General features: G+C 47.3%; 1 protein-coding gene across 1 annotated transcript in view; it reads right to left on the reverse strand.

Annotated features, from left to right (window-relative positions):
- Positions 1-13,177: 13,177 nt before the first annotated feature.
- LOC145337234 (butyrophilin subfamily 1 member A1-like) overlaps positions 13,178-20,198 on the reverse strand; it is a 68,263-nt gene continuing 61,242 nt past the window's right edge. The window contains exon 9 of the mRNA XM_080182026.1: positions 13,178-13,766. Within this exon, the coding sequence (XP_080038152.1) occupies positions 13,189-13,766 (578 nt within the window). The 3' untranslated portion in view covers positions 13,178-13,188. The remainder of the gene's footprint in view (positions 13,767-20,198) is intronic.

The following is a 20,198-nucleotide window of genomic DNA, read 5'->3' on the forward strand; positions in this document are numbered from 1 at the left end:
GTTGAGGGAGAGTGGAATATTTCCTCAGGATAACTGAGGAAATAAACCTTGGTGACACTTTCAGGGAGTGGGTTAAAAGCCAGTGCTTGTTCTCCATGCCCACAGTGAACACAGCTAACTCCATATCACCCTGTAACTTCTCTCCTCTCAGCATGGATAAACAAGGCTTCATTCCCAGGCTTTCTGCCCAATCTTATTCATGATCGTGAGTTGGATACACAAGGTGAAAGTACATCGGGAGAAAGCTATATTGTGGAAAAGGCAAGATTCTGTGAGGAAGGAAAGACCATGGTTGGGATGAGGGAGATAAAATGGATGAACTGTCTCTTACTGAATTCAGGAAAGTATTGCAGGTTTTTGGAGGCAGTGCTTCAGCCCAGGATCCCTGAGTTACTTCTGTTGGAGAAGCTGAAATATTCAGGTGACTTGTTGAAGGCCTTTTAGAAGTTGAATCTGGTGAATGAATAACACTTTAATTCCATTGAAGGTTGTATTTAACTAGGATGTTAAACAACAGTTTGGTACCAAAACCTAGTCTGGTTGATATCTGATTCACAACATAAAGATATGAGTTATAAAGCAGACAAATGAACATATATGAGCTTTACCAGGGTCGAAGGTATCGAGCATTTCTCTCCACACTCTGTACTGCAAAGAGCTGAAGAATTTTTCAGTAGCTGGGGTGGCATATTATAATCCTCCCAAATCCTGTAAATGTCAAAGAGTTGGTTAGAAATGGACTTTTCTAGTTATTTTATCAAATTGCGCAGAGTTCCAGTAAAGACCATGCCCGACCTCCTTTTCCTGTCAGCTTCCTCCTGAAATAAATAAAACACGTGGCTGAGTTGACAGAGGCTGATTGTCTCTATCCAAACAGCAATACTAAAATACATATTCTTAAAAACTGCTGAGAATTTCTCATTTCCATTGCAGCAGACACCAGACAGAAAGATGATTTAAATGTAGGATAGAGGACAACCTGTGAAATGCAAACACATTACAAGAATGTTATCAGAGCTGATAGATTGTAACTATTGGAAGGTTTGAACAGACTGCCTTCTCTCCTCGAGAAATGGGATTACTGGGAGGTGATGCAGTCAAGTTTTGCATCAAGGGACAGATTGGTTGACACTGACCAAGGCAGTAGAATTTGTTACGGGAGGTGGGGGGGTTGGTGGTGGGGGGTGGTGGTGGGGGCACCAGTTCTGGACCACTCATGAAACACACATGGAATAACGCCCGGCTGACTTTTAGGACTGAGCTGATAGTTTATAGGCCGATGTTCTCAGCACCTTGCTGTGTGACGGAATCAGGGACAACTTACAGCCAGCAGGAAAAGAAGCTCAACGATTTCCATCTTCACTGTCTGCGGTGTAACCTGACTGGACAAAATGGTAAATGTGGTCTTCCTCTCAAAGGCAGAGCTTCGAAGTTTGTTACTGCTCGTGAAGCAGAGGTGGTTTAATTGGCTAGAACACACCCACATGATGGAAGTCAGTCATATACACAAGGACTTCCTGTACGCTGAGCTCGCTGGAGGGAGACAACCAGTCAGATGTCTAATAACGATAATGAACAAATATTCTTCTTCTCACTAGGATGTGTCTTTTTCATGTCAGAAAGTCCATTTGTTGTTGTTTATCATCAGATGACTCTTTAGAGAGACAGTAGCATATTATCATTGGTAATCTACAGGCCCAGGTTCTTGTTTTGGACAAAGGTTTAAATCAAACCACAGCAGATGGTGCAGTTTAAATTCAGTCAATAAAATCAAGAATTGAAAAGCTAATTTCAATGATAATGACCATGAAATATGATCAATTGCTATAAAAACCCATTTGGTTTATTAATGTCCTTTAGGGAAGAAAATCTGTCACACTTACCAGGCTTGGCCTACATGTGACTCCAGACCCACAGCGATGTCTTAACTGCCCTCTGAAAAGGTCCAGCAAGCCACTCAGTTCAGGGCAATTAAGGGTGGAGAATAAATGCTGGCCTTGCAAATGATGCTCATATCCCAGAAAAGAACAAATAAGGGAGAAGGAACCTGAAACAAAGCCTTACTCACCTCACAGTGGAATGGATTCCCTTCCAGTGTGTCTTTGTGGATCTTGTACACATTTCTGTGGGAAAATTCTTTTTCACAAAGTTTCTCCTAGCAATGGATAATTCTATGTGCATTCACAAGGCTGGTGAATGGTGTTAAGGAAAATGCTCATTTGAGAAGCTGTTGTAGACATGATGGGCTGAATGGTCTCCTGTGCTATAACAATTCTGTGATTCTGCGATTTAGCTATTTGAAAGGTAATTTTCCTTTTGTGACAGTATATTCATGCAGTACCTCGCTCAGGAAAAGGCTATTCCATGTGTCAAACCGATAAGAAGGCTATTCCATGTGTCAAACTGATTTACCTTCAGAGCCTTGCTCATATCATCGATGTTCAATGAGAAGATAATGGAGTCATTCAGCTACCAGACCCCAGAGGAACACATCGAGCATCAAGTGGTGGGTGGATCCTCATGCATATGACACCAACGGGGAGCAGCTCTTGGAAGGTGGGAGGTCTCCATGTAACCGGTTCAGCTTCACTGAGGTGGGATTTGCTTCAGAAATTCAGGATCTTCTCCATGCACTGGTAAGGATGCAGCAAATGTGTGGGTTGGAAAGGAGGGCCTAAGAGTGGGTAAAGCTGGGATGGGGCTGATGAAGGTGTTGAGGATGGCGTTAAAGCTGGGGGAGGGTGAAGGTATTGGGGGGAAAGCTGAGAGGTCGGGGGGCAGGAGTGACGGGAGGAAGGAATATTGTGTTTCTCCAAATACGTAGTCATGTTTCCAGATTTTGGGGCACAGGAATTCACATTCCGGTTTTCTGGCTGGCATGGGCACTTAGTGTCAATTTGGGGAAATCATTCCAAAGTGTTTAGAGAACAGGCAGCTCAAAGTGTGAGCAGTGGAGCCGAATGTCCACCTCCAGGAAGTTCTGCTCCTTTCTTTGACGTGACTTCCCTTTGTCTCTGTTCCCTGCTCACCTTCCATTGCCATCTCTGACGCCTCTTGTGTTTGATCAGGTTTGTGTCCATCAATCTCAGATCCAGCAGATTCAATAGGAACTTTCAAAAGAAAATTGGATCAATACCCGAGAAGGGACAGGGGAGTGAAATTATTGGATAGCTCTTTCAAAGAGCTAGAACAGACACAGTGGGCTGAATGGCCTCTTCTTCTGTTGTATGATTCTCTAGTTCTATAAATAGAACGGGGAGGCCTGCGGAACATTAATTGATTGGACAGTAGAGCACTGAGTGAGAATTAAAATTTCTGATCAGATTTGGGTCAGTTTAGTGATGTCGATCAGAGCTCCAAACCACTGGTGACTTTATTCCCACTCTCCCTCCCAGTGGAGTAGCACGGTCTTTGGAATGTGTGCGCAATGAGTTAAGGAGGTGACTCAAGGCACAGATTGGTTGTAAGTACCTGGCATCTGAGTCATTGGGTTTCATCATTTGACTGATCAGCTTCTTCTCTGCTGCCATCAGATGTTTGAATGGATCTACCTTCTATTAATCTGATCTTTCTCTACACCTTCGCTATGACTGTAACATTATATTCTTTATTCTTTCTTTACTTCTCCCCTATATACTCTGAATGGGATGTTTTGTCTGTATTGCATGTAAGAAGCAATACTTTTCACTGTGTCCCAATACATGTGACAATAATAAATTTAAAAGGTGATATAAAATAGGAGGAGGCCATTCGGCCCTTCAAGCCTGCTCCGTCATTCTTTACGATAGAAGCATGGAGACTAGAAGCAGGAGTGGGCCATTCAGCCCTTCGCGCCTGCTCCACCATTCATTTCGATCATGGCTGATCATCGAATTCAATTTTGTGATTCCCCCCTCCCCCCAGATCTCTTGATCCCTTTAGCTCCAAGAGAGACATCTCTTGCTGAAAAATCCATCAAAGGTGCCAAAAGAGAGTAACGGACCAAGCTGGAGTCCCAGGCTAGCCACACATACTCCCACCGATTATGGCAAGGGTTGCAAGACATAACAGGGTACAAGATACAGGCATGTAAAATCGCCGGCTCCAATGCACCCCTTCCCGATGAGCTTGGCGCGTTGAATGCCCATTTCGAGTAAGAGGTCAGTGAGAGCATGTCCTCCACCTCAGAAGCCTCAGATGAACCCACATCCGATGTCAGAGCAGCCTTCTCGAAGGTCAACCCATGGAAAGTGACTGCCCCAGATGGGGTATGGTGAGGAGATGCCGGTGTTGGGCTGCGGTAGGCACAGTAAGAAGTCTCACAACACCAGGTTAAAGTCCAACAGGTTTATTTGGCAGCACAAGCTTTTGGAGCACTGCCCCTTCATCAGGTGAGTGGGAGTTGTGTTCACAAACAGGGCATATATAGACACAAACTCAATTTACAAGATAATGGTTGGAATGTGAGTCTTTAAAGGGAATCAAGTCTTAAAGGTACAGACAGTGCGAATGGAGAGAGGACCAAGCACAAGTTAGAGAGATGTGTATTCTCTCCAGCCAGGACAGTTAGTGAGATTTTGCAAGCTCAGGCAAGTCATGGGGGTTACAGATAGTGTGACATGAACCCAAGACGAGGTATCCAGATGAGCACTCAGATCCTGCGCAGACCAGCTGGTGGAGTTTTTGCAGACATTTTCAACCTATCTGCTTCAAGGAGACGGCCATCATTCCTGTACCAAAGAAAAGCCAGACAGCTTAATGACTATCGCCCTGTGGCTCTGACATCCATCACTGAGAAAGGTTATTCATGCCCAGATTCAATTCTGGCCTCCCAGAATGCCTGGATCCACTAGAGTTCACCTTCTGCTGCAACAGACCCACAGCGATGCCATCTCCCTGGCCCTGCACTCAACCCTGGAACACCTCGGTAACAAAGACATCTGTGTCAGACTCCTATTTATTGACTGCAGCTCATCTTTCAACACGTTATTCTTATGAAACACATCTCCAAACTCTGTGGCCTGGGGCTCAGTTCCTCTCTCTGCAACTGGATTCTGACCTTCCTAACCCACAGACTGCAATCAGTAAGGAGAGGCAACAACACCTCCTCCATGACCATCCTCAACACCGATGCCCCACAAGGCTGTGACCTCAGGCTCATGAGGGGTTCCTCATGTTAGTGTCGTCGGCCCAACCATCTTCAGCTGCTCCACTATCGCTGTGCTGATGATTACTGCAGTGTTCAGTTTCATTTGTAACCTCATAGATACTGAAACAGTCTGTTTCAGCCCAAGGCCTGGGCTGATAGGAGCAAATAACTTCCGTGCCACACAAGTTCCAGGCAATGATCATCTCCAACACTATAGAATCTAACCATCCCCTCTTTAATCACAGTACAATCACTGAAACTCCCACTGTCAATATCTTGGAGGTTACTACTTACCAGAAACTGAACTGGCCCAGCATATAAATACTGTGGTGACACGATAAGATCAGAGACTGGCAATTCACCAAGGCACGTTTGACAACATCAGGACAGCAAATATCTCAGTTCCTGGGCATCACTGCAGCAGTTCTTCAGGATAGTGGCCTAGACAGCAATATGTTCTGTCTACAAGATGCACTGCAGGGACTCACCAATTCCAAACTCACCGTCATTACAGTTTTGAAGGTAAAAAGTACCAGATGAATCCCTCCCCCTCCCCGACCCCCACCCCCACCTTTGAGGGGGAGAGCTCACTGGTGGTGATTTAACCTGACAATCACCACACCTTAGGTGAGGGACTAGGATGAGAAGGCAGGCCTTCAAAAATAACCTCAACCAGTATGGAAATTGAACCCATGCTGTTGGCATTACTCTGCACAATGAACCAGCTGTCCAGCCAACTGAGCTAACTGACCTCCAATTATCTTGGCCTATCCCCATGAGAGCAGCAGATACCTGTTAAAACCATCACCTGGAGGTTCCTCAAGGTCTCCTGTAATTCAAAGAACAAAGAAAATTACAGCACAGGAACAGGCCCTTCGGCCCTCCAAGCCTGCACCGACCATGCTGCCTGACTTAACTAAAACCCGGGGACCATATCCCTCTATTCCCATCCTATTCATGTACTTGTCAAGACACCCCTTAAAAGTCACTACTGTATCCACTTCCACTACCTCCCCCAGCAATGAGTTCCAGGCACCCACCACTCTCTGTGTAAAAAAATCTGCCTCATACATCTCCTTTAAACCTTGCCTCTTGCACCTTAAACCTATGCCCTCTTGACTCTTCCACCCTGGGAAAAAGCTTCTGACAATCCATTCTGTCCGTGCCTCTCATAATCTTGTCGACTTCTATCAGGTCTCCCCTCAACCTCCGTCGCTCCAGTGAGAACAAACCAAGTTTCTCCAACCTCTCCTCATAGCTCATGCCCTCCATACCAGGCAACATCCTGGTAAATCTTTTCTGTATCCTCTCCAAAGCCTCCACATTCTTCTGGTAATGTGGGTGACCAGAATTGAACACTATATTCCAAGTGCGGCCTAAGTAAGATCCTATGAAGCAGCAACATGACTTGCCAATTTTTAAACTCAATGCCCCGGCCGATGAAGGCAAGCATGCTGTATGCCTTCAAATACTGGATTTGTGGAGATATTTATTCAATGTCACAGAACCTGGCCAGTATTGTCAAGAACTACGTAAACAAGTAATAGATAAGACTTGATTGTAGAGATATTAGATATTACCAGCTTAATACTTGTGGATATCAAAAACCTACCCAATGTCCAAACATGGTCGAGCCTCCCCCTGATGGGTTAGTTAGGACTGGGAAAGCTAAAACTTTATTACATGATGTGACAATGGTGTCTCTAGGGGTAACCAACAATACTTACAGAATTGCTCCTGAATCACAGATATGAGATATACTGGGTGATTTTGGGGGATTGTTTGGGAGTGCAAACTCGGTATTTAATTCAGTACAACTGTCTGAACTGAATGGCTATTCCTCCTGGGTTGCCACGGAAAGGGATGACAGTGTGGAGGCTATGGAACCGAGAATGCACTCACTGCCACAGACCTACAGGGTGATGGACTCATAAAAACATTGAATCAGGTAACTGAAGGGTTAACTAAGACCACTGGGGCCTCAGTCAAAGGGTGGATGAAGGGTGAGAATCTTGCCAGAGATCTGATAGATGAGGTTAGATCTGAAACTAAACATCTGAGATTTGGAACCAGTCCTCAACCTTGATTTGAACTCTGCAATTTGGTCTGGTTACTTGAAGGGTACAAATTTAAAGGCTGAATGTCAAAGCCTTCAACAATTAATAATCTTTCCTCCCTTGTTGCGCTAACAAAGAGCTTGTGTTCAGTCAAAATCCAGACCAACATTCACAGAAGACAACAATATCTGGAAGAAGACTGATAGTTACGTGGCAAAATCCTGGCCAGGTTTCGGATGCAAGTGGAAATCAGCCTCAATTTCAGTAACGGATAGAGAGTATTTATGCATTGCAGGTATTGTCTAGTTTCTAAGTAGCAAAAAATAAAAAAACAAAAACAAAAATGCACAAAAATCTCAGTGGGTCTGACAGATCTGTGGAGAGAGTTAGAGCGAACATTTCGAGTCTGGATGACCCTTCGTCAGAGCCCAGAATAAAGAAAGTTGTGTTTAAACATTCAAAGTCGACTTAGTGTCTTCATTCACTATTTGACGTTAAAACACACAAGTTTGAAGAACAAAGTAAATTAAACATCTTGTGTCTCTCCTTCCTTCATTTACTCCCTGCTTCAGTCAGTCAAACCACCCAGTCCCATCCTCCATCTCTTCCCCTGTTTCCCAGTCTGTAGCTGGGATTTCTTCTCCGTTTCCATTTCTCACTCTGCTCCCACACTTGACTCCAACGCCTGTTTTGTGAGCGGTGATCACAGTGACCATTCAGCCCAGAGTGTTGAACTTTCCCTTGCAGTTCATTGTAGTGCCGATTTCAGCCAGAAGATGGTGATGTCGAGCTGTTCAAAGATCAGTAAAGTTTAACAGTGCAATGTCGCCTCCTGCTGCTGGATACCTGGTACTGGCAGCAATCCCAAAAACACAAAATGCTGAAACACTCGGCTGATCAGACAGTTCAGCAGCACCTTTCTTCACAACTGAAAGAGAATTAGATCAGAAAGAAAGGAGGGAAAATAAACATGAGCCTGGACTTCCCAATTCCATGTTCCTGTCACACACCGAGCCCCTATCGGGAAATTCCACACTGCCAGTCTGGACAATGTTCAAAAAAGCCCAGGTTGGGAGAGTGAAATTCCCCAGTTTGGGATCTTGCTGTGTGTCAGGAGGTGAATTCAAAAATCTGGGCCTGTTTTCCGAGTACAGAAAAGATAAGAAAGTTCTCCTGGATTAATAACTGGGGGATTGGTGGATAGTTAGAATGTGAGAATGAAAGTGAAATCAGACAGAGCAACACCACCTCCCCCTGGCTCAGAATGGTATTGCAGCAATCAAATTAGATTTTTAAAATCCATGCAGCAGCTCCACCTAATGGCTTCCGGTGATACTGCAACAACATGTTTCCTTGTTCAAGTGTTGCAACAACATTATTTATCAACAAAATAGTAAATCTAAAACCACAAACTGTCTATGGATTTATTTTTAACCCAGTAATTTCTCAGAATCCTTATGTGCCCCAGGGATCTGTTCTAGGACCCCTGCTGTTTGTTATTTTCATAAATGACCGAGATGAGGAAGTGGAGGGATGGGTAAGTAAGTTCACTGATGACACGAAGGTCGGTGGTGTTGTGGATGGTCTGGAAGGATGTCAAAAGTTGCAGCAGGACATAAATAGGCTGCAGGACTGGGCGGAGAAGTGGCAGATGGACTTCAATGTGGATAAATGTGTAGTCGTCCATTTTGGCAGAACCAACGGGATGAACGAGTACACTCTCAAGGGCAGGAGTCTTAGTAGTGTTGAAGAGCAGAAGGATCTTGGGGTCCGGGTCCACAGGACTCTTAAATTGGCCTCGCAGGTGGAGGATGTGGTCAAGAAGGCGTATGGTGTACTGGCCTTCATTAATCGAGGGATTGAGTTTAGGAATCGGGAGGTAATGCTGCAACTTTATAAGACCCTCGTCAGGCCTCATTTGGAGCACTGTGCGCAGTTCTGGTCGCCTCACTATAGGAAAGACGTAGAAGCTATTGAGAGGGTACAGAGGAGATTTACAAGGATGTTGCCTGGACTGGGAGGCATGCCTTATGAAGTTAGGTTGAGGGAGCTGGGACTCTTTTCCCTGGAGAGACGAAGGTTGAGAGGCGACCTGATAGAAGTTTATAAAATGTTGAGAGGAATAGATAGGGTGGATTCTCAGAGGCTATTTCCCCGGGTTGAAATGGTCGCTACGAGAGGACACAGATTTAAGGTGCGGCGAGGAAAGTACAGAAGTGATGTTAGGGGTAAGTTTTTCACTCAGAGGGTGGTGAGTGAATGGAATCGGCTGCCGTCAGTGGTGGTGGAGGCGAACTCGCTGGGGTCTTTTAAAAGACTTCTGGATGAGTATATGGGGTTTAATGAGATTGGGGGTTATAGATAGGTCTATAGATTGGTCAGTGTTGATGTGATCGGCGCAACTCGTGGGCCGAAGGGCCTGTTTGTGCTGTAGTGTTCTATGTTCTATGTTCTATCTCCCTTGGTCTTTTTCCATCTCCCCTGCTCTTTCTCCCTTTTCTCCATCTCCCCTAGTCTTTCTCCACCTTCTCCATCTCCCCTGGTCCTTCTCCATCTCCCCTGCTCTTTCTCCCTTTTCTCCATCTCCCCTGGTCTTTTTCCATCTCCCCTGCTCTTTCTCCCTTTTCTCCATCTCCCCTGGTCTTTCTCCATCTCCCCTGCTCTTTCTCCCTTTTCTCCATCTCCCCTGCTCTTTCTCCATCCCCCCTGCTCTTTCTCTCTTTTCTCCATCTCCCCTGCTCTTTCTCCATTTCCCCTGCTCTTTCTCCCTTTTCTCCATCTCCCCTGGTCTTTCTCCATCTCTCCTGCTCTTTCTCCAGCTTCTCCATTTTCACTGGTCTTTCTGTACCTTCTCCATCTCGCCTGCTCTTTCTCCCTTTTCTCCATCTCCCCGAGTCTTTCTCCATCTCCCCTGGTCTTTCTCCCTTTTCTCCATCTCCCCTAGTCTTTCTCCACCTTCTCCATCTCCCCTGGTCCTTTTCCATCTCCCCTGCTCTTTCTCCATCTCCCCTAGTCTTTCTCCATTTTCTCCATCTCTCCAGCTCTTTCTCCACCTTCTCCACCTCCCTTGGACTTTCTCCACCTTCTCCATCTCACCCAGTCTTTCGCATCTTCTCAGTCTTCCCTGGTTTTTCTCCACCTTCTCCATCTCCCCTGATATTCTACCATCTTCTCCATCTCTTCTGACCTTTTCCCATCTTCTCCATCTTACCTGGTATTCTGCAATCTTCTCCCTCTCACCTGGTATTCCTCCACCTTCACCATCTCTCCTGATCTTCTACCATCTTCTCCATCTCCCCTGGACTTTTTCCATCTTCACCATCTTTCCTGCTCTTCCTCTATGTTTAGTTTACCTTGTGTCAATCACTTGTTTGAACTTTCTAACCAATATATGCAGGGCAGGTACCCAAAATGTCAGGCTGGTCACACCATCAAACTCTTTCTCCTGATCCAGGTGGGATTGGTCAGGGTGGATCCTGTGGGCCAGCACAGTGCCAAGGTGAGCAGACATGGTCCTGCCAAAGATCCTGTAGTCCGTGCTGAGGAGGGAGACTGGGCACCACTTCATAAACAGGAGGAGATCGCCCCTCTTGGGCAGGAGGACAATAATGGAGAGGAACATTTCTCCGGTCACAAGATTTTCCCTCAGGACCCGTGTGTAATCTCCCCGCCCACCCCCCAGGACATCCCAGAACCTGCTCTATGGTCAGCTTGTCCAGCCCCGGGGACTTGCCCCTCGAGAGCTGGTCAGGGACACTGGTCGGCTCAGTCAGGCTAAGGGGTACCCTCTGCACTGACCCTCAACAGATCCTCCCACAAACCTCTGTCAGCATCATCACTGGACAGATCCAGAGAGAAGAGAGCTCGGGAGTAGGCTGGGGCCTCAACGCTGATACTCTCCGATTCAAGACCAGGGATCCGTCATCATGAAGCAGCCCCAGGAGCTGCTTACGGAGTCGCTGCCTTTTTTCCAGTGAGTCGAAGATGGGGAGACAAGGTCCAGGTTCTGAAGGAACCGGATCTGTGATCTCACAAACACACCACAGAACTCGATAATCTGCTGCTCTCTCAGAGCGCCGTTCTTCTCTCCATACACCTTCCACGGGGCCGGATCCTTGTTGTGGGGCTTCTAGGATGCTTTGCTCGTTAATGTACTTATAATCACCATTCCCCTTAAATAGCCAGACAAAGTCACAGAATGGTTCAAAATGATTTATTGACGACTATAGCAATTGAGACGATAAAGGCGACACAGAGTTCAGAATTTAGAAATACACAAGCAGTTAGAGTTTCAAATTTGATTACAAGTAATTAACATATACCAATCAATGTACAGGAGTTATCTCTATCCACTCACAGTTATAGATTAAGGTTACATCATTCATAAGATACAGATATTGAAACAAATCACAATCACATTCCGCTTGCTTAATTGTAATATCCAATCAGAGTTGAGTTTTGATTGTAGGTTATTGTTCCAACTATCTTTGGACACTCCAGCTGTGTCTGAATGTGAGAACACAAATCAATCCTCCCATTCCAAATATCTGCTTCAATGGCCTCTCCCAGACAAAGGCATCTTCCTCCCCTTCTGTTTATATGAAAGGTCTGTAACTCAGACACTCGGCCTTTGCCTGGCAATAGCAGCTTACTATCCTGATATGCATGTCTCTGCTGTTAAACTGTGTGCAGGCTTTTTTGTGGTTTAACCTTTCACTTGACACAGTTATTAATCTGGCTACTATTCACTTCTATAATTATTAGTATGGGTACTATTCCCCCTCAGTCCTCAACTCAGAGTGAACTCCAGGTCGAGCACCTCCTGCTCCCACCCCTCGATCCTGGTCTCCTGTCCCCGCATTGAACCCCTCACAGACTCCCGACAGAAGATGTGAACCTTCTGCGAGACGTCAGCTCCAACCATCGGTTGAGGGTCAGCTGGACTTTGCCACGAGCTGTCAGCTAGGAATTCCCAGAATTCCCTGAGGGAGATGAGGGGGAGTCCCCCACTGACGATGGACTCTAAATCCTCCTCGGTGCCCTCCACTAAGTCCCAGTCCTCCTCAGTCTTCTCACTATCAGTGACCACCAGCCCTCACCCCAGTCATACCAGCCTCTGTCACCATCCCACCCCCAGGATCGAGGGCAGAGAGCCCCTCCCTGGGCTGCTCTGGAGGTTCTGGGTCAGAGAGTGACAGTGGTTCTGGGCTCCGCTCCACCTCAGGCACCGGGTCACACAGTGACTGAGGGAAAAGCTCTAACCCCAGAACAAGCAACCCCAGGTTTAAAATCAGAGATGGAGAACGGGGGCTTTCCCCCTACCCCACCCCCCCACCCAGTGACCCAGTGTGTGGGGCCTTCCCCTCCCCCACCCAGTGACCCAGTGTCTGGGGCCTTCCCCTCCCCCACCCAGTGACCCAGTGTGTGGGGCCTTCCCCTCCCCCACCCAGTGACCCAGTGTGTGGCACCTTCCCCTCCCCCACCCAGTGACCCAGTGTGTGGGGCCTTCCCCTCCCCCACCCAGTGACCCAGTGTGTGGGGCCTTCCCCTCCCCCACCCAGTGACCCAGTGTGTGGGGCCTTCCCCTCCCCCACCCAGTGACCCAGTGTGTGGGGCCTTCCCCTCTCCCACCCAGTGACCCAGTGTGTGGGGTCTTTTTAATCGATTCCTCGATCAGGCCGAGCAGGTCCTGGGGGATATCAGCCCGTGTCCGGGTGGGCTCAGCCTCATCGACCTCGCCCGTCCCAGCCTCCAGTGTGTCCGACTTGGTGACGAGTGACTGGATTATATCGAGTGGATCCTCCGGCCCTCCCTCAGGCAGGGGTCCTCACACATCCCCGGGAGTTACAGGCCGGACCGGAGGGATCCGTCTCACCCTCCCAAGGAATGGACGACCCCCCCGCTGACAGTGTGTGATAATGGGAGGGGGGCAGGATCTGCGAAGGACCCCAACCCCTCTTCCACAGAGGAACAAACCCCACCCCCACCGACAAGAAACTGTCTTTATTTGGATGAAGGGTTAAAACCCTCATCCTCCTGGATTGTTACTGTCCGGGGACAGATTTTCAGGGGTTCTGTGTTTTTACCCCCATCAGTGAGACCTGGACTGAAATAAGGATAGAGTTTCTCAGTGAATGTACCAGTGAAAGTGTAGATATGGGACTTGTTATCCGAGTTATAAAAGGACACCTTCCCTCCCTCATAATCCAGACAGACTCGAATCTTTCTCGGATTCACACTCAGATCTAAACGTTTCCATGGTTTCTCACAAGCCCAGTATTCATTCCCCTCCCAGAGTATCATTGTCCAGAATCCGTTATCTGGATTCAGGGTGATTTGCCCCTTCCTACTGATGGATTCCTTGGCCACACCCACATCCCACTCAGTGTTGTTTCCCACCTCCACCTCCCAGGAATGTTTTCCTGATGTGAATCCCTCTGATCCCAGGACACAGGGCCAGAGATCAAATCTCTCCGGATTGTCGGGGAGCTGCTGCCGTTTCCCGGTGTATCTCACGGTGCTCAGGTCCTCAGACAGGAGAAGGTAAGGACTGGCTGTATTAGGGTCGAAGGTGACTGGAGCTGGGAACAGATGGACACGGATAAAATGTTAGTCAGACTCACTGTAACTTTCACAGCCGGTTAGTGATTGGGAAAATCAGCAATGATCCAGAATTAGAAATTCATCCCCCGGGGAAGAGTTTAAACAGCGCACAGGGGAAAGGGGAAGACACTGCCCGGGGGGAAGGTTTTACCCGGACACCACACCCTGCAGTGAGACTGAGGAAACCCCGTTCCAGAGAGAGAGAAATGGAGACCGGCTGGGGGCGGAGCCACGGTAAGGGGCGGGGCTACTCGGGGGCGGGTGCAGGCTGGGGGCAGGGCCTCAATGGGGGGGCGTGGCATGGTCAGGGGCGGGTCAATGCTGGGGGTGGGGCCGGAGCCGGAGGGAGTCTGGGGGCGGGGCCAGGCTGGGGGCGGGGTCAGGTTGGGGGCGGGGCCAGACCCCAGGAGAACTGAATGAGGGATCTGTGAAAACGATGGAAGAGAAACAGAGAGAGAGACAGAGCGACAGGCAGAGAGAGGGGGGCTCGTCTGCTGGTGACACGAATGTGACCCCTGAAGGTGCCTCCCCTCCTGTGTCCTGATGCGACCCGGAGGGACCTGCCATCCTGTCCAATGGCTGCAAGAGAGAGAAAGCTGGACTGGGAGAACAGGGACATGAAACACAGAGAGAGACAGAGAGAGAGAGAGAGACAGAGAGAGAGACAGAGAGAGACAGACAGAGACAAAGAGAGAGACAGAGAGAGACAGACAGAGAGAGACAGACAGATTGAGACAGAGAGACAGAGAGAGAGACAGAGAGAGACAGAGAGAGAGAGACAGAGTGGGAGACAGAGAGAGAAAGAGACAGAGAGAGAGACAGATTGAGACAGAGAGACAGAGAGAGACAGAGAGAGAGAGACAGAGTGGGAGACAGAGAGAGAGAGAGACAGAGAGAGAGACAGATTGAGACAGAGAGAGAGACAGAGAGAGAGAGAGACAGAGACAGACAGAGAGAGACAGAGTGGGAGACAGAGAGAGAGAGAGACAGAGAGAGAGAGAGAGAGAGACAGAGAGAGACAGACAGAGAGAGATGGAGTGAAGGCAACATCAGGTTGTTACAGAAACAAGCAGCCACACTTGGACCGTGCTGAATACAAGAGACGGATTAAAGAGCGAGAGAGTCAAGTCAATGGTGGTTTAGTCTGTGCCGTGTCCCCGGGGCTGGTTGGAGAAGTGAGTGTTCCTCAGTTTGAGGGATAGTGAGTTAGAAACCGGACAGTCCGGCAGCCCCTGTTAGAAGCCCCTGATCCACCAAAACCTGTGGCTCCCCTTGTACAGCGGAGGGAAACTCCAGTCACTGATGACGGGGCCCCACCGAGGGGGCAGCGAGAGGGGAAGCGCTTTAAACCCGGGGAAAAGCAGATCATCCCGACCTGTTTCAATTGTGGGGGAAGTGGACAGTTTGTCCGAGAGTGGAGGAAACCAATGAAGGGCCAGAGTCAGGGGACTCGGAGTCAAGAGACACCCGAGACAAACACCCCGAGTTTCCAGAAATCCCACAGATGAATGAAATGGTGTCAGCACGAAAACACTCCCCAGGGTCAGGTCCATGTGGCCCAGGGAGAGGGTGTCCCGGGAAATTCAGCAGGAAGGGACTGTACCCAGCCTGAGTATCCTTGTCCACTCAGGTATGATGTGTGATAGACAATGTGTAGATATTATAGTGGAGGGAGAGAAAGGTAGTCGAGACAGGAGTGTCTAACACGGGAGTAGATTCACCCTCTCCTATGATCAACAGGAGGATCCATTATATTGGGAAGATTTACAGCTGATACAGGGGCTGGAGCGATATCCAAACCCTAAGGTTTTAGGGTGGGACCCCCTCCAGACAAAGTGGACATGGGTTTTAGTGAGATGGTGGCCATCGGGGTGCCGGATCGGCGATCAGAGGCCGGGTCCGGTCATCGGGAGGCCAACAGATACCGGGTCTGACCATCAGGCAACCGGGGGAGGTGAGGGGGGGATGCGCTTGTCAACCAATCTCCCGGCAGACTGAGAAATCAGTGCATGTGCACTCGCCCCACCAACGGAAATCCCTTGACTCTGTGATACACTCAGTGCCGCAAATTCATTCAACTAAACTCGCCCAAAAAACAGATGGGAAAATCTCCCGTATTCCCGCCTGTTGGGAGCTTTGTTTTTGCGGAAAATCATCCCACCCCGTGTCCCAGCCGCTAAACCAACCGACTTTCCTTAAGGTCGTGGAGAAAGAGCTGGAAAAGGCAGTAGCCTCTCTCGTGGAACAGGGAGTATTGGGACTGAGATGACAAATGTGAAAAGGCTTTCATTAAACTGAAAATGGACTTGCAGACTGGCCCAGCTCTGGGAGCTGTGGATCCCGACAAGGACTTTTATCTGGAAGCTGCAGCCACTGACATCAGTTTCAGTGAAGTCCTTCTGCAGGAAACAAACAGTCACTTGTGACCAGGAACCGATGTGAGCAGAGTCCCAGCAGACCTGGAAAAGGGATTTTCCACCTGTGAGGGACATCTGTTAGTGAGCTGTTGGACAATGAAACATTTTACTGTTTTCACCCACACCCAGTCTCTTACATTACTGACCCACCACAATCCAATCCAACTATTGTTAGACACAAAAACCACAGAAGGAACAGGATCTAGTGTCAGAATAACCAGCTGGACTTTACTGCAATGTGGGAAAAACATTAAGGTAAACAGAATGGATGACCCGAAACTCACAGCTCATCTCAACTATCCGGGAGAAGCTCATACGAAAGGCAATTAGATTTTGTTTTCAGTGTGTGTGTGTGTGTGTGAGAATGGATGGAAAGTTTCTGTCTGCAGAATGAAAGTCTGTCTCCAGAAAATTCTCTGTGTGTTGGCAGTATACACCCTGCTCTGCACAGCTATAAGTCATTAACTCTTTCTTTCATTTCCTTTAATGCTGCCAATTTAAAATTTGTTATTTTTCAGAGCTTGAATTTAGTTTTGCTGTTGTGAAATGTACCAGAGAGTTTGTTTTTATAAAAGATAAGCTTCAGTTGTGAAGCTTTGAAGATATTCGGTCAAAATTCAGTTTTGAATTTCTCAGAACACTTTGCTTTCATTGCATTCATGGTGTTTATATAAAGAAAACTGCGACCGTTTATGACAGATATCAGATTAAAGACATTTCTGACTTTCTCCAAATGAGGTTCAGTGATAAACATCAGAAACTGAAAACCGGCTGAAGGGAGAGAGAGGATGAAGGAGATATTGGAAAGATTCTGTCCCCTTCTTCATGTTAAAGACTGTCAGGATGTTGTTATATTGTTACTTTATTCCAAAATGATTTTGATTCTCATTGTTCGACCAGAGCAAGGCAGAGAGGAGCGATGTGTGGCTGGAGTAAAAAGGGGAAGGGATTGACTTTTTTCCTTACTTTATCGCGGGGTTTCTTTTTCCGCTGGTTTAAGTGAAAAGCGGAAGTAGGCCGGCCACGGGGTGACCTGGGAAAGATTTTAAAACTTTTTTTAAGCACGCGGGAGGTTTAAAAAGCAGGCCGCACTATCCAGTGGGCAGCATCGTTAGCGGACAGTGGAGTGAGCAGATAGCAGAGTGAGGGCTGAAGGGCTTTGGTTCAACGGGCTTAGGCAGAAACAGGTGAGGCAGGGTAGGTTTAGTTCTTAGTTAAACTTAAAAACTAAGTAAATAAAATAAGGATGGAGGGTCAGGTGATGTGTTGTTCCTGCATGATGTGGGAGCTGGCGGACCCCATTGTGGTTCCCAGTGAGCATGTCTGCAGTAAGTGTTGGTTGCGTGAGGAACTCCGGCTCAGGGTTGATGAGCGGGATTCTGAGCTTCGGACACTGCGACACATCAGGGAGGGGGAGAGTTACCTGGACGCTGTGTTTCAGGAAGCAGTCACACCCCTTAGACTAAATAACTTGAATTCAGCCAGTGGTCAGGGACAAGAGGGTGTGGCTGCGAATGAGGCAGGTAGAGGGATCCAGGAGGTAGAGTTCCAGGAAACTCAGTCCCTGAACCTGTCCAACAGGTTTGAGATTCTTGCTGTCTGTGTGGACAGGAACGGGGACTGCAGGGAGGATGAGCAAACTGACCACAGCATCGTGGTACAGGGAGCCGTTCAAGTGGGGGGAGAAAAAAGAAATGTAGTTGTAATTGGGGATAGTATAGTTCGGGGCATTGACACAGTTCTCTGTGACCAGGATCGAGAATCCCGAAGGTTGTGTTGCTTGCCTGGTGCTTGGGTTCAGGATATCTCATCTGGGCTGCAGAGGAACTTGGAGTGGGAGGGTAAAAATCCAGTTGTGGTCCACATAGGTACCAACGACACAGGTAGAACAGGAACAGAGGTTCTACTGAGGGAATATGAAAAGCAAGGAGCAAAATTAAAAAGCAGAACCAAAATGGTAATAATCTCTGGATTGCTACCTGAGCCACGAGCGAATTGGCACAAGGTCAATAAGATTAAGGAGGTAAATACGTGGCTCAAAGATTGGTGTGGGAGGAATGGGTTTGAATTCATGGGACATTGGCACCAGTACTGGGGAAGAGGGGACCTGTTCCGATGGGATGGTCTTCATCTGAATCGTGCTGGGACCAGAGTCCTGGCGAATCGTATAACTAGGGCTGTAGATAAGGCTTTAAACTAAATAGTTGGGGGGAGAGTTCAGTTGTTTGGAGAATTAGAAAATCAAAGGTAAAGGAGAGGGTAGGAATGCAGGTTAATGATGAGGACTTTCAACTAGTTAAAGGAGCCGAGGGCTCAGGAGAGGTTTGTAAAGTTTCCAGAGCACGTAGTAGAACAGAGAGTATAGAAGGTGGCAGGAATCTAACCTCAGGCAGAGTCAAAAAGGTGACAGGCAGGAGAAGGAAGGTGTCAACACAGTGCAGGGAGATGGTCTGGGGAAGAATAACCAGTCTGTGACAGGAAGGGACAGAGCGTGCAAACAAAGGAATGCACTAACAAATCGGGTCCAGGTAAGAAAGACTAACATAAAGACACTTTACCTGAATGTACGCAGCATTCGAAACAAAGTGAATGAGTTGACAGCACAAATCAGTGGCCATTACGAAACATGGTTGCAGGGTGACCAGGACTGGGAATCCAGGGGTATCAGACAATTCGGAAGGACAGACAGGAAGGAAAAGGAGGTGGGGTAGCTCTGTTAATTAAGGATAACATCAGGGCAGCAGTGAGAGACGATATAAGCTCTAAGGAGCAAAATGTGGAATCAGTGTGGGTGAAGATAAGGAATAGTAAGGGGAAAAAGTCACTGGTGGACGTAGTGTATAATCCCCAAATAATAACTTCAAGGTGGGGCGGGCTATAAACAAACAAATAACAGATGCATGTAAAAATGGAACAGCAACAACCATGGGGGATTTTAACCTCCATGTTGGTTGGTCAACTCAAGTCAGATGCGGTGGACTTGAGGAAGAGTTCTTAGAATGCTGTCGCGATAGTTTCCTCGAACAGTATGTTACAGAACTTACGAGGGAGCAAGCTATCTTGGATCTGGTCCTGTGTAATGAGACAGGTAAAATTAATGATCTCCTTGTGAGGGATCCTCTTGGAATGAGTGATCACAATATTTCTAATACAGATGGAGGGTGAGAAAGTAGCGTCCCAAACCAGTGTCCTCTGCTTGAACAAGGGGGATTACAATAGGATGAGGGCGGAGTTGGCTAATGTAGACTGGGAACACAGACTAATTGGTGGGACAGTTGAGGAACAGTGGTGGATTTTTAAGGAGATTTTTCTCAGTAGCCAGCAAAAATATATTCCAGTGAAAAAGAAGGAATGTATGAAAAGGGATAACCAGCCATGGATAATTAAGAAAATAAAGGAAAGTATCAAATTAAAAACCAATGCATACAGAGTGGCCAAAATTAGTGGGGAACTAGAAGATTGGGAAAGCTTTAAAAAACAACAAAGAACTACTAATCAATAAAGAAAGGAAAGATAGATTATGAAAGGAAAGTAGCACAAAATATAAAAACTGATAGTAAAAGGTTTTACAAATATATAAAACGGAAAAGAGTGGCTAAAGTAAATGTTGGACCCTTAGAAGACGAGATTTAATAATGGGAAACGAGGAAATGGCCGAGGCCTTAAACAAGTTTTTTGTGTCGGTCTTCACATAACATACTAATAATTGATGGTCATGGGACTGTAGGGAGATGAGGACCTTAAAACAATCACTATTACTAAAGAGGTAGTGCTCGGTAGGCTAATGGGACTAAAGGGAGACGAGTCCCCTGGTCTGGATGGAATGCATCCCAGGGTATTAAAAGAAATGGCAGAAGTAATAGCAAATGCATTTGTTGTAATTTATCAAAGTTCACTGGACTCTGGGGAGGTGCCAGCTGATTGGAAAACAGCGAATGTAATGCCACTGTTTAAAAAAGGAGGTAGACAAAAGGCAGGTAACTACAGGCGGGT

The sequence above is a fragment of the Carcharhinus amblyrhynchos genome, unplaced genomic scaffold, assembly GCF_965287045.1.
Source record: "Carcharhinus amblyrhynchos unplaced genomic scaffold, sCarAmb.v2.hapA scaffold_45, whole genome shotgun sequence".
NCBI lineage: Eukaryota > Metazoa > Chordata > Chondrichthyes > Carcharhiniformes > Carcharhinidae > Carcharhinus > Carcharhinus amblyrhynchos.